Raw genomic sequence first — 15,701 nt, 5'->3', positions numbered from 1 at the left:
ATGGAAAGTGAATTTGCTCTGTAAACATTTACCCAAATCACAATTAAAAAAAAAAAAAAAGTGTACCCCTCCACCCCCCAAAAAAGAACTCTATGGCACACAGTTCTACTCTGACACACATGGGGTCACTTTGAGTTCTACTCTGACACACATCGGGTCACTTTGAGTCAGAAGTGATTCAATGAGAACTGGTTGGTTGGTTGGTCATAAAGTATTTATAGTCATGTAAATGTGTTCCTAAATACTCAGTCCTTCAGAAAGTGATAAAGAACCATGTTGTCCAAAGAAATTAATATGCTGGACAGAAAATGACCTGCATTTTCCACAAGCTCATCCACTACTGTGAGAAGCCCAAGTCACTGCTATGATAGATGTTGGCAGATGAATATACAGGTTCCCTTGAGAACCTGGGCTGACCTTGAGAGTCTGAGATATTTGAAGGCTGAGGGGGTTGAACACTGGAAAAGACGCATGTTCTCTTTTTAAAGTTGAAGAATTAATTTGAGGTATGGATGGCTTAGAAATGTCAATGGTCTGTCACAGATGACAAGTGAGAGTATCTATCTGAATGAGCCAAGTGGCTAGAAAAAAAAAGTTTATAGGCAGCAGATATGCACTCTGTCTCCATTATTGTCTCTGTGATGGTGGTGTCGACAGGACATAACATCACACCAAAATGAAATCTGCAGGCAGAGCCCATGGGGGACCTTGGCTATTTCAGGCTTGTATTTCTAAGATGACTGGGCTCTGGGCTTTTCCGGTCCCTCCTCTGCCATTTAGACCCATCAGACAAGTGGGCAATGAAGAGTTCCCATCACTGAGGAGTTCCGCACAGTGACTGTAACAAGAATGGGTCCCAAATCATCCTGCACAGTGTTCTGTCGATAATAAAAGGCATCTCTTGGTTTTGGCCCAAGATTCATACAAGGATGGATAAATATGCACAATTTATTATTTTTAAATGTGCTCTTAAGTTGTAGCTGAGGAGAAGAAATGAAACCCGTGTCCTCGTCACTCACCTTAAAACGGCTGATCAGATCATAGCGCGTGAGTAATTCATAGAAAATGAATTTCAGTGCGTGATCACCACTGGCATCATTGAGGGAAAAGACATCAAAGGACCACTTGTCCACATCCTGCAGGACCAGGTGGGGGAAAAGAATGCCATTAGTCCAGTGCCATTCAGAAGGGTGCTAATCTCCTCACGATGGGGTCAGCCATGCATTCCTCAGTCAAGATTTCACAGCCCAAGACTAAGAACATTAAGACTCATCTATTCTCAAACTTTTTCCAACTTAGGAGTCCTACATGGCATTTACTGTTAAAATGTTAACTATTATTATTATTATTAAAACAATAATCTGATAATAACAAAATTATAAAGTATCTACTATATGCCAGTCTCTGGTAGTTGAGTAGCTGCCTTAGGGATGTGGTCTTAGTATATAAGAAGCAATTTTGAGTAAGGTCTCCAGCTTTTGGCATGCTTGATTCCTGCATGTAGTCGAATCATTGTTCAGCAGCCTGCCATGTTGTCTGCCAGTCTTTGGACTCTTAATGGACTTGAATCAATGGCCTGTGGTGTGGTTTGGTAATATCGGGACTATGCCTTTTTACTTTTTGACCTTGGGTTTTTCAGCCTCAACAGCCAGCAGCTGCCTGAGTTAAGAAAAGTCTCCAGCTTCAGTGGGCCAGGAACAAGTGCCTTAGCATAGTGCCTAAGGCATCTGACTGCTAACCAGAAGGCTGGCAGTTCAAACCCACCAGCTACTCCTTGGAAGGAAGGTTTGGCAATCTATTTCCGTAGTGATGTTGTTATTGTTGTTACGTGCCGTCGAGTCAGACCCGACTCATAGCACCCCTCCTTGGGTTTCCGAGGCAGTATCACTAGATTGCCCAACCTTCCTTCAGCCAGGAGTGGCTGGTGGGTTTGAACCACCAGCCTTCTGGTTAGCCGTCAAGTGCCTTAGGCACTATGCTACCAGAGATCGTAGTGATACTGGCTGGGAAATCCAAGGAGGGGTTCCTATGAGTCAGATATGACTCAATGGCAGTGAGTTTGTTTGTTTTTTTTTTTTGGTTTAAGTATAAAATAACAATTCATGTGCATTACAGGGTGCTCCATATTTTCTTCAGTTCTGCATAGAAAGTGCCACAATTTGGAAGAAAATATTTTCATAAATGTCTTGGTACATTTAAAACTACCTGTATTTATGTTCAAGAGCTATGGTGGCACAGTGGTTAAGACATTCGGCTGCTAACCAAAAAAAAAGGCTGGTGGTTCGAATCCACCAGCCTCCCCATGGGAGAAAGATGAGGCAATCTGCTTCCATAAAGCGTTCAGTGCGTGATCACCACTGGCATCATTGAGGGAAAAGACATCAAAGGACCACTTGTCCACATCCTGCAGGACCAGGTGGTCCTTGCAAACCATATAGGGCAGTTCTATTCTGTCTGATAGGGTTGTAATGAGTTGGAATCTACTTGATGACAGTGGGTTTGGTTGGTGGTATTTACGTTCACAAAAAAGAAAGAAATTCAATGTGAAAGATGGTTTTAATGTTTCAAAGACTTCCACTGAATGTTTCAGATTCAATTATGGAGAATCAATGCAGCTTCATACTGAGTGTTATAAAACATCAGATCTCATGAAGGATTTCACTGATTAATATGGGAAATATCACTGTAAATGACACGAATGTATTGGGCATTAGAGTGAGAGTTGAAGAATCAGAGAAAACATGCATGTCTTCTTGCTGTGAGTACTCTTGGTCTTAACATGAGTTAAGAGAAAACACAAAACAGAGACAGAAAATTTGTGCATATATGGTATCAAAAACTTAGCTAGTGAATGGCTTATAGACGGGAGAAACGATTATGAATATATAATCAAATGGCTCTAACAGGCTCTTTTCTGAATTGAATTAATCAAAAAGCCCTCCCACCCATGATTCCATGAACAAACAATTTAAATTGTCCTCTGAAAATATCATCAGGTAATAAATTTTTCAGGTGTCAGAGTAAAACAATGGCTTTAGCAATGTTGGAATGTGGCACTGTTCCTGGACCTGGCTCCATGTGACGTCAACCAGCCTAGTTTTCCTAGGCTTTAGGACAGCCAGGCTCTCAAATTCAGAAGGCAAGTCAGGTGAAGTGCAGCTGGGATACCCTCAGATTAGTGGATCTGACCTAACATACACCTAGAGGAATTCTTTTGCTCTGGGGCTTTTAGAGAGATTATCTACTGTTCTAAGAGCTTGCATGATTCAGAGTACTTCTGTGGCATTTAGCTCTTTTAAACTCAAACATCTGTGTCACTTCTCATGAAATATTTTGCTTCAATGAGAGTCTTGGGAAAACCAGAGAGACTATATGGAGAGGACAAAGACTATGGGGGCATACATTCATGAACTAAATGTTATTGAGAGTTTACTATGTGACAAGAACTTTGGGGTTGAACTTTAGCTCTATATCTAACTAACAGTGTCTCTTTTTTAAAAAGTTGGTTGAGTCTTTGTTTCTTTGTCTATAAAATGCATTTAGAATAGGTGATCAAATAATATTAAGATCAACAAAGATCCTCTGATGTTAAATACTTATAGCCAAAACAAATTTGATCTCCTCTGGCCAAAGACAGACTGAGTCCCATGATACCAGATGACTGTACAAAACCTAAACTGCTCCAGGGAAGTAGAAAGAAGTAAAACCAACACAGAGTTGGATTTTAAAACATATATAGTGTGGTAGTTAAAGTTATGTGTCAGCTTGGCTGGGCCTGGTTTTGAGTGGCTGAACAGCTGGATGTAGTTATTCCCCACAGTAAGATTGGTAATTAACTCCATGGTAGAATCTATTGGAGCAGCTGAGTGGCTGCTTTAGGGATGTGGTCTGGTTCCAGTATATAAGAAGCAATTTTGAGGAAGGTCTCCAGCTTTTGGCATGCTTGAATCCTGCATGTAGTCAAGTCATTGTTCAGCAGCCTGCCATGTCGTCTGCCAGTCTTTGGACTCTTAATGGACTTGAATCAATGGCCTGTGGTGTGGTTTGGTAATATCGGAACTATGCCTTTTTACTTTTCAACCTTGGGTTTGTCAACCTGAACAGCCAGCAGCTGCCTGAGTTAAGAAAAGCCTCCAGCTTCAGTGGACCAGGAGCAAGAGCCAGAGCTGAAGCCCAAGGTCGAGGGGCTTTTACCCAGCCCCTAGAGGCTGGCACTTTGAACTTTGACTTCTAGCCTCTAAAACTATAAGAGAATAAACTCCTGTTTGTTAAAGCCAACCATATGTGGTATTTCTGTTAGAGTGGTACTAGAAGTAACCAAAACATATAGTAAGAAGGCTGAAAAGAGAGTTACATTGTTAGAACCAATTTAAAAAAAAAAGATAATGAAAGAAAAAAGTCAGGAATGACTGGGTAAAGAGTTGCACATAAATTTTCTTTCTTTATAACAAATTTCACTACACTTTTTGTTGTGTTCTATTTATTTTTTAAATTGTGATTTAGGTGAAAGTTTATAGAGCAAAGTGGTTTTCCATTCAACAATCCATATACATTCTTTATCTGTATTTTTTATAGGGTATCTAATACATTTTAATATCTTTCCATTGGTATTACCTTCAATGCTTCAATAACAGCTGGTGGGTAACTCAATCCAACCATGTTTGATGTCCGTCTGTACATTCTGGCAAAGTCAGAGGGGAAAAATGCATTGTAATTTCTTACAAAGAAGGATTAGTTGCCCATAGACTTACACAAAATAATAATAAGTCATGTCCTCTGGTGACCCAAGGAACCAAAAATTTCTTCTATGACCTTTTTCATAGTCACTCAAGTGCACTAAATGCTAAATTAAGATAAATGAAAGCAACCCCAAACACATGAGCCATTGGAAACAAACAAACAAACAAAAAGCTGATGTGCCCAGAATTGGAAATTAATTATTAAAACAGGTCAATTCTGTCAGAAGTGAATCACAGTGCAGTATGGACAGTATGAAGCATGGCACTTTAACCTGAATGAAGCACATACATGAGCAACCCATTTAGAAGAACATGATCTTTAGAATTGTCAAAAACAAGAAAGAGAAATGGCCAAGATAAATTTTGCACTCAACATGGAATTTGTAAATATGTAATTGTGCAACATGGATTACAGCAATAATAAGTTTTTGTACTCTTTCTGAGGAAGAAGGAAGGCAATTCAATTTCAAAGAGTAAAATGACTAACAAAGCTGAGAGTGTCATCGGAAACTCAAACCCCTGCAAATAAACTGCCCTTCCAGAGTCAGCAATCCCAAAGTATCCCAGACCTGCTCCAAATGTAGCCATCATGTCCATGTCAATGAATGATGGATTAGAAGATATTATTCTTTAAATACTACAGACTGAACTCAAACTAAACCATCTCCACTTTTTAAAAAAAGAATTCTGAGCAAAGGCAAAAGCTTGTCCTAATGAGGCAACCAATATTAAAATAGATATGTTTTTGTCATTTCCCATTCAAGACTATTTTTCCCACCCAGGATTTTCAATATGTAAAGGATATCCAGCCTATATTGGAGCAAAGTTTCCAGCTATTGGAAACTGGTATTCTGTTTGCTGCTTTGGTCACGGAATGGAAACCATCTTTACCTCTCCACAAAAATCCCAGCCTGCACTGCATGGACGATGGTCTTGAACCGAGGCTTCTCCTCACTTCTTCTGAGCATCATCCCCATCTGCCGCGTGAAGGTGGAAGCCAGCCAGTCTCGGACCTCAGATGGCACGGCATCTGACTGGATGTCACTGAGCTCATCCTCGGTATCCAGGAGTCGCCTGAATACAAGAAACATAACCAGGACACTGAGATTAAATCTGAAGCTAGAGCTCTGTGTTCAAAACAGCTGCTCCTTTGTACACCACCTTCACACAAACGAGCAAAAAAACCAACAAGTATTGGCCACAAAATATGTAGCACCTTTTTGGTAAGGCCATTTGTGTTTTGGGATAGTTCTCTTTACCAGAGACAGAGAGACAAAGGGACGAGGGGGAGTCAGATAGATCCTACCTCAGGTTCCATGGATCCTGCTCTCAGGAGCACCCAGTATCTTTACTCCTTGAAGATTTGTGGGATTTGAGTGGAATTTAAACTTTCCATTTTAAAATGCATTCACAGAGAGGTATAATTGTCATTCAATGAACTATTTCATAAATGGACCATTTGGCCTTATTTAATTCAAAGAAATGCTGCAAAGAATCATCCAAATCACTACCACTGAGCTACCCAGTTCTCTGCAGTGCTGATCCTAGTTGATACTCTTTTCAATTTAAGAAGATGTTGCAGAAATTCAAATGTCTACATTCAAACAAAATAACTAAAATAATGTTTTTCATTTGAACATCATGATTTAAGTTACCTGACACTGCATGTAGCTTATTTTTTTAAACTTATTTATAAGGAAGACCACTAGAAAAGAACACAATTAAATAATAATAATAAGTTAAAATAAAACATAATATTATAATTTCTATTTATATTAACACCTACTAAAAATAAGCAGTAGAAGCAAGTGTCAATATAAAGTGTTTTGTTTTCCCTTAAGCACATGTGGGGAAAGAAAGAACCCTTATGTGAAAATACTATGACTTCAATCAATCTCCTTAAATTAGGAACCAAGTGTGTCACCAGAAAATAGACAACAGAATCCTGAGATTATGATGAAATATTTTCATATTGGAATTTAGCAAATAAAATATAGACATTAAAACTACTGACAGATAGCCCTATCTGAATTAGAAAAAAAAAATCTTTCTATATTCACCATTTCAGCATTTTTCAAAAAAAAAGCAATTCTGTTGCTTTTATAAATGCATTTAGTAACTGCAATTGTTTGAATGCTCTGGGATAATCCAAGTGGGAAGAGTCTGCTAAGAAAGTCAATAACAAACGTATGCTTAAAGGAGAAATAATAGATGCTTAAGAAAACAAATGTATTCCGAACAGGAGTATCCATTTACTGATGGACATTGTGAATTAAAACTTGACCATAATTTTTAGGCTGAGGCAAACAATATGCAATAGTAACAGTGAAACTACTTATTTGATTAAAAAAAAAATCTTACCAGGTTTTTAAAAATTACCTGTTCTTCTTTTACATTGTCTCACGTCACTGTCATAAGAGGCTTGTAAGATAGGTTCCACGGACTCTTTTTATAGGGGAAGAGGCACACAGGCTCAGTGACTTGTCCAAATCTACCCAGTTTATTTTTGGAAACTAAGACTCCAAGACAGTGATTTGAATCCTACTCCATCTTTGGTAGCATAGTGCCTAAGGCACTTGACTGCTAACCAGAAGGCTGGCAGTTCAAACCCACCAGCCACTCCTCGGAAGGAAGGTTGGGCAATCCTACTTCCGTAGTGATACCACCTCGGAAACCCAAAGAGGGGTCACTATGAGTCAGGGCCGACTCGATGGCATATAACAACAACCATATCTAGTATGGGGGATGATTTTATAAAAGCCATTTAACAGAAAATTTACCTTCACTGGACTAGTCTTCCCTTGTCTTTAACTTACCTGGTTTCATCAATGTATACAGATTCAAGTACTGTGGCTGCATATTCCAAATTCTTCTTAAGATCTACCACAGACGCCTCCCCTCTCTCTAATTGTTTGACCAAAGATCTCAACCTATGAGAAAAAATAGATAGGATTAAGTTAGAAGATGAAATAAAAAAATAATCCTAAAATTATAGTGACACATTTTACAGTTATTGAATGTTCTTATTAATTCCAATATGTTTGGAAGGAAAATAGAAATCAAATTATGGAGCAGACCAACAGTTCTCAAAGGGATGTTTTGTTGTTGTTATGTGCCATTGAGTTGGATAAGCTAGACAAAAAATTGTGAAGCAAGACCAAAAATGCCTCATCAACCAGGCACCAGCAACATGAATACTTCCTAACCTTCTATATTTTCAACAATTCATGGGTTACTGATTATGTTGATAACCATAAACATTATCAATATTTTATTCTGATTTTTCTTGTGTTCATTGTATGTAATAAAGCACAATCAGCAGCAACATCACTAAACATCTCTTGAAATTCTGCTATGTTTAAGATACTGTGTTCAGCAGTGGCAACAGAGAGGGATTTTCCAAGATAGGCAAGGAGAGTCACATCATTTACATAAGGAATATGTTAGAATATAAACAATTTTATAGGACAAGAAGAGCAAATAAATACTCTAGTCAAAAAAAGAAAAGACAAGACAGTGGATGACAAATGAAGGAACTGCAAACAAGCCCTTCCCATGGTTAATCTAAAGTTCTAGCCAGTACAAGAGAAACAATAAAACATGCCCATCTCTCAATACATGCTACAAAATGCTCAAAGACATTATGCTAAGCAAAACAGGTCAATCACAGAAGGACAAATATATGGCCTCACTTATACGAAATGACAAGAATAGGTAAATATATAGAAACTAATGGTTATTAGAGGAGTTCTAATGGTGTAGTGCCTAAGGCATTTGACTGCTAACCAGAAGTCTGACGTTCAAACCCACCAGCCACTCCTCGGAAGGAAAGTTGGGTAATCTACTTTCGTAGTGATACCGCCTCGGAAACCCAAGGAGGGGTCACTATGAGTCGGATCCGACTCGATGGCAGTTATTAGGGGTGGGGACAGGAGAGAAGTAGTGAATTTTTATCTGTGGTGATAGGAAAATTGGCATCGATTGAAGGTAATGGTTACACAAATGAAGTACTATAACTAACATCACTAAGTTGTATGTCAGTAAAAAAAATGGTGTGCAAGTTGGTAAATATAGTGTTGCATGTAACTTCAGAATTTAAAACGCAGCCAAAAGAAATGAAAAAGGCAGCAGCTGTTGATACCACTTAGGTACAATTACCTAGGTATTAGAAGTTTTCTTGGTTTAAAGGTTTAGGGTTATGGTTTTGTAGGTCTATCCAGTCAATTGGCCAAATGTTGTCTTTAGATTTTCTATTCCAACTCCTTGTTCAGTGAGCAGGGCCGGGGGTCTTAAAAGCAAGTGGTCACCCAAGATACAACAAATGTTCTCTATTTTGCCTGGAGAAACAGAGGAAGAAGGAGACCCAAGAATTGGAGAAGGAAATGGCTGCCAGTCTAATTGCATCCATGACCTATCTACCATCTTCTTCACCTGAGACTGGAAGAAATGGATAGTGCTCAGCTCCTGGATGTTTTGACCAAGAACTCAACAGATAGATCTTTATTGAAAGGAGAAAAAATGTGGAACAGAACATCAAATTATCATGGAAACTACACTTACTGGATCCCTTGAGACGAGGTGAATCACTGAATATACAGCCAGGAAACAATTTTTAAACCTTGAACTGAAACTATCCCATGAAGTCATTTTTAAACTCAACAACAGTTTAGCTCAGTTAGCAAAGAATGTTTGCCTTGAGCTTTGTGCTATTTTAAGGAGATCAAATTGACACCAGTAACCCTAAATAAAGCACAAATGAGAACTTTAAGGGGCAGAGAGTCTAAGTTAACGACGGTAAACAATATAGGTAGAAGTTGTGAGAATAGTGACATAATGTGAAGTAATCAACTTATGCCATTGCACTACACATGTAAAAGCTGATTTTAAAAATGCTCTTCTCTTATTTATATGAACTTTATCCACACAGGGAAGGACTTCGTATATTAGAACAATAAAAGGACTACAGATGATCAGAGTCCTATAACTGTTAACACTTTACAGACTACAGAGATTTGGAGATTGGAAAACTCTTCAGGCTGTTGACTGGTAACACAGAAAACAACAGACTTTGAAGACAAACTTAAGCTTGAATCCCACTTCACACAAATTAGTTATGTGACACCAGGCACATTATTTAACTTCTCTGAGTGTCATCTGTAAAGTGGAGAAGCAACTACCAAGTTCTCAAGGTTGATATAAAGATTAAATCAAATTGATACATGGCAGGAAGTCATTAGTTTTTTTGTTTTGTTTTATTTATTTTTTTTTTTCCCTGCCCCATAGGATTTCCTAGGCTGTAATCCATAAAGATTACAGCCTAGGAAATCCTATGGGGCAGGGAAAAAAAAAACTAATGACTTCGGTTGGGCAATCTACTTCTGTGGTGATACTGCCTCAGAAACCCAAGGAGGGGTCGCTATGAGTCGGGGCCAACTTGACGACACATAACAAGAACAACAATCTTTATGGAAGGGTTACTGGTGGCACAGTAGTTAAGACCTTGGATGCTAACCAAAAGATCAGTGGTTTGAATCCACCAGCCGTTCCATGGGAGAAAGATGGGCAATCTACTTCCATAAAAACTTATGGCCTTGGAATACTTATGGGGCAGTTTTACTCTGTCCTATAGGGTCATTACAAGTCCAAATTGACTTCATGGCAACAGGTTTTATTTGGTTTAATCTTTTCATATTTTAAAATACATTTTATTGAAATATAATTTATGTGCAGTGAAATACACAAAACTAAAGTCACGTGGGTAAATGCATTTTTTTTTTTGCAGTGTTTCCACCCAAATTGATACTTGTCTCTACCAATCTAACAGTGTTTCCTCCCTTCGCCTGGTAACCAACAAAGAAAGTTTCCTTCCATATACAAACCTTTCCTTGACTTTTTACAATAACGAACTAATACTCTATTTGTCCTTCTGTGATTGACTTATTTCATTCAGCATAATGTCCTCCAAGTTCATCCATGTTATGCGGTGTTTCACAGATTCTACCATTATTCTTTAGTGTTTAGTTTTTTAAAAAGGCAATTGTTATGATTATTGCCATTGATGCTGTTCAATTACCATAATCATCAAAGATAACCAAATGAGAAAAATTTTAGCAGGATATTTGTCCAAGTCTCCATTTCTCATCATTTATGCAATCTGAACCTACCTTCCTGACCTCAAAATATTCTCAGTCTTGTATTCATGGGAGATAATAGGTTGGCTTCTTGACAAGTTGTAAGTGACTCCTTACAACTTAAATCTAAGATCTACACAAAAATTACCAACAATAGAAAATGAAGAAAAGTCCTGCATCAACCTTAAAAAGTAGGCAAGAGGGACAATACACAAAAATTGCATTTTCAATTATGTAGAGCACAGATGAGATTAGATAGAGGGTGGTACTTGCCTGGCTTGTTAAGTCCCCAGCAAGCAAAAGGGAAATGTACAAAGGACATCAGCATAGCCCTCTGTAGGCTTGGTGGAGGGTCAACCCTCAGATCCCATTAGCAGCCGTAGGAAGTGTTCTGGGTTTCAGAGGCAGTACAGGATGGGAAGTTAGAATGAAGGGCTTACTAGTCACTCATACTCAGTAGACAAAAAACCTGCCAAAGAACGGGGAAACTGGGGTAGCTAGCCCTGACTGCTGTCCCTAATAAGGATATGAAGCTCTTTAGCAAAACACATTCCTGGCTAAGTCAGCCTCCAAGTCTGCCTCTCACCTCAAGGGACCCAACCAACCCCCAGGCTGTCTGGTCTTTTAACTAGCAAATGTAAAATGAAAGTAAATTTAAACTTAAAAAGAAAAAATCTGATAGGATCCACCCCAATTCAAGAAACCCAAGGAGGAGACAGGACTAAGCAGAAAAAAAAGGTTGAGAGAAAATATAGACCAATAGAAGTATATAAACCAGAAGATCCTATTAACTGACAATGGGGCTTTCAGAGGAAAAAAAAGAAACAAAACAGAAGCTTTAATCAAAGATAAAATTTAAAAATTTTCTTTGTTGGTTACCAGAGGTGGGAGGGTAGGATAGGGAACACTGTTAGATAGGTAGATAATAAGTAGTGATTTGGGTGAAGAGAAGGGCAATGTACCAAACGTGAGTGATCAACATGGCGGCTTTGAGGAAAAGGATGACACAGAGAGGTGCATGGGAGGTACAGACAACAAAGATGAACCCTTTTGCACATACAGTACTGCGTTGTCAGTGAAGGCAAACATGGGTATATGGGTAGATAGATGGGTGGACAGGCTGAACTATCAGGTTGGTCTATGCAGCAGGGAGTGTACCCAAGGCCATGCATAGGGTTGGCAGAAAAAAAAATAAAAGTTTTCCAAGGCTGAGAAAATACCTATATAAGCAGATAAAGAGGGATCAAATAAAACCAGAAAAAAAATTTAAGAAGTAAGCACCCAACATATGCTGTTATAATTTTTGAATTCAAAGAATGAAGAGAAGAACCTTTAAATATTTAAGAAAAAAAAAAAGATTAATTACCAGGTAACAAAAATCCAAGCTGGACATAAACTTTTAATTTACCATGCTAAACACCAGAAAGCAATTTTTTTAAAACAATGTGTGTTTTTGATAATAATATTTTGTAACTCAAGGTTTTTGTATCTAGTGGAGTTGTTACATATATGTGAAATTAAGAAACATGTTCTCAGATATAAACCAGCTCAAAAATGTTTTTGAGCTTCATATACTTTGCCAATGGGAGGAGGGCAACAAACTTTAAGGGCAGCAGCTTCCCAAGGGATAGATTCATGGGGTTCAGTTAGATGGACTCTGCATTCATGATCTAGATTTAACTAAGCCAACTTTTAAAATGGAAGAGTAGTTTAAAGGGATTCCTGAAAGAAGTGACAGACTCAACATAATGCTAATAGTTCAAAGACAAGGATATGGCATGACAATGGCTGACATTTCTTCTTTCCTAGGACAATAGCTCCTATTCCTCTTACAAGCTTTTCCTTCATCATTTTACAAACTAAAAGCTAAGTATAACCAGTCAAAAAGCAATTGAAACGATCAAGAACATTATATGGTATATAGCTTTAGATCCACTATGTTAACATTCCCTGTCCTGGAACAGCTCATGTGGAGGTAATCAGGTAGCAAGGAGCCTCATCTCATGCAGCAGGCTGGGGGATGGGCTGCAGGCCAGAGCAGGAGTGGTGTATACATGGAGAGCGTCCCTGGGAATTCCACTTAGCAGTTCAGATCAGCAGTGTTGAAAATCAACTCCACTGGAAAGCCCAGGCTCTGGGCTGTAATTAGCAGAAAATCTGCAGTGTGGCTTCTTGCTGATATAGTGACCAGCAGTACCAGGCAGACATGGGGCACAAACACATTTATGTATCCCATGTGAAGATCTAAACCACAACACTGTAAACAGAAAGCTAACCCCAAACCCATTGGCTTCTACAACTGCAGAGAAGAAATGGTACAGAAATAAAGTATGTTTAGGATGCATAAGAAGTACCAGACATCATTTACATCTACTTCATCTTTCTAATTTATGATATGTGGTGAAAATTCTACCAACACCTGGCAGAAAGTAAAGGGAACCTAGGACAAGCCATCCAAAAAACACTCAGCATACAACATATATATATATATATATATAATATATGTATGTATATTTAAGTTTATTTATATATATAAGTTTATTTTTATATATATTTATATATACATGCATATATTCAAACCCACCAGCCACTCCTCGGAAGGAAGGTTGGGCAATCCTACTTCCGTAGTGATACTGCCTCGGAAACCCAAGGAGGGGTCGCTATGAGTCGGGGTCGACTCGACGGCACATAACAACAACAACAACAACAACATATACATACATACATATATACACATATATATATACACACATATTTGTCTATATATATGTATATATAGATATGGAGCGCTGGTGGCATAGTGCCTAAGGCATTTGACTGCTAACCAGAAGGTTGGTAGTTCAAACCCACCAGCCACTCCACAAAAGGAAGACCGGACAATCTACTTCTGTAAAGATTTACCACCTTGAAAACCCAAACGGGATCGCTATGAGTTAGGATTGACTCGATGGCAGTTAGTTTGGTTTTTGGTTTATATATATATATATATATATACATACACACACACACACATATGTGTGTGTGTGTGTATGCAAAGATTCAGTAATAGAAACAGTGGAAAATACAGAGGAAGGTCTTACTTTTGGGGGAAAAATCATTGAAGGAAATCAAAGTAAATTTTAGGGAGTATCTGCTTTGTGCTCAAGAAATTATAGATTCTGTGAAATAAAAGTAAAAGCTGAAATAGTGTAATAGAAAGTGAGCATACTGAGAAAGAAGAGAAATTCTTTTTTTTTTTTTTATCATACGTTCTCACTTTTATAAAAAGACAAGAATAGGTATACATTCAGAAAGCAACGTTCTTTGGTGGTTACAACAGATGGGAGGAGAAGGGAGGATTTATCCCAACAATCAATATTTACCCTCAAGCAAAGATGAGATGATTAGAGTGGCAGGGGACACAGAGGCGAAATTAATGGAAACTGAACAAGCAGAATGGAAGTAATGAGTAAGCTGACACATTGTGAAAAATGTAATCAATCCATCTGAACAGTATGTATAGAAATTTAAAAATGGGAACCTAATTTGCTGTGTAACCTTTCATCAAAAACACAATAAAATATTATTAAAAAAAATTAAATTGCCAATTTATTGACTTTGAGCTCATAACTGAGCTGGTCATATGTGATAGCTAGTAGTGTCTGTATTGTTGTTGTTGTTATATGCCGTTGAGTCGGCCCCGACTCATAGCGACTCCTCCTTGGGTTTCCGAGGCAATATCACTACGGAAGTAGGATTGCCCAACCTTCCTTCCAAGGCTGGTGGGTTTGAACCGCCAGCCTTCTGGTTAGCAGACAAGTGCCTTAGGCACTTAGTGTCTGTATAGAAAGATAAATACTATTAAAATACTATTAAATACTATTAAAAATTAATTATTTAAACCGCATAGGAAAAGATTTTCCTTATTTTTAATTCAAGGAGCACAGAACTCTGATTTGATTTTTTTTTCAGTACCTTCCTCATTTTAAAGGCAAGAGTGGTTATATTTTGAAAAACCTGCTTAAAATCTTTCAATATTGTCCAAATGGTCTTAAGATATTCTCCAACCTCCTTTACATGCATTAAAAAGTCCTTGATAACCTGCTTCAATTACATTTGAGAAAATATATTCAGAAAGCAACCCTTCTTTAGAAGAGAAATTCTTAAGGGTAATCAATACATGACAACAGAAAGATTGTAAGAAATGTTTTTTGTTTTTTTTCAAATGGAGCAAATGGTGGCCAAGTTTCTATAGACCCACTCCTGTTTAGACTACATTCTAGTCAGATACACATTATAATTGTCTCCCTCCACACTGATGCTGGCTTTCTGCTCTATGTAGCAGCCACACGCAATGGGTAATTCTAGATGCTCCTTCTTTCAGATATTGTTAAGCTTTAGCAGAGTGTTCAGTAGGTGCTGCTCCCTCTGTCCCTCCACCCACCCTCTCCTCCAGCCCTTTAACCTTCTAGTTGGAAACATCCTGGCCCATTCTCCTTTACCTACCACCTACCTCTTAGTGAAACTATTTCTTGGGCAGAAGAGTTTATGGAACTCTTTATTAGCTCACATCAATGAGCTAATGAGGGAATCAAAGTCCTTCAGTTGTGCAAACAGTTAATGGGATCAGCTACTTAACCGAAAAGCTGGCAATTCAAGAACACAATGTCAGGCCATTCAACCACTAAAACAAAATTTTATACACTGACGGTTGCAGGATTGTGAGTGTTTTTACATTGATCTTTTGCTAATGCAATTAGCACTGTGTTTTGCATGTATGATTAATAAATCCTTGAATCATTTAAAAAAAAATGATGGCAGTTCAAGTCTACTCAACAGTGCCTTGGAAGTA

The 15,701-nt window shown here is 38.1% G+C and overlaps 1 protein-coding gene across 1 annotated transcript in view; it reads right to left on the bottom strand.

Moving 5' to 3' along the window:
• PDE1C (phosphodiesterase 1C) overlaps positions 1-15,701 on the bottom strand; it is a 787,489-nt gene that overhangs the window by 162,271 nt on the left and 609,517 nt on the right. Inside the window, exons 4-7 of the mRNA XM_007945296.2 lie at positions 7,556-7,669; positions 5,631-5,813; positions 4,615-4,681; positions 1,020-1,136 (exon numbers count right to left, since the gene is read on the bottom strand). Coding sequence (XP_007943487.1) covers positions 1,020-1,136; positions 4,615-4,681; positions 5,631-5,813; positions 7,556-7,669 — 481 coding nt within the window. The remainder of the gene's footprint in view (positions 1-1,019; positions 1,137-4,614; positions 4,682-5,630; positions 5,814-7,555; positions 7,670-15,701) is intronic.

The sequence above is a fragment of the Orycteropus afer genome, unplaced genomic scaffold, assembly GCF_000298275.1.
Source record: "Orycteropus afer afer isolate SDZICR_OR568_19922 unplaced genomic scaffold, OryAfe1.0 scaffold00008, whole genome shotgun sequence".
NCBI classification, from domain to species: Eukaryota; Metazoa; Chordata; class Mammalia; order Tubulidentata; family Orycteropodidae; genus Orycteropus; species Orycteropus afer.
The sequence above is the reverse complement of the archived record's forward strand: the minus strand, read 5'-3'. Positions and strand labels throughout refer to the sequence as shown.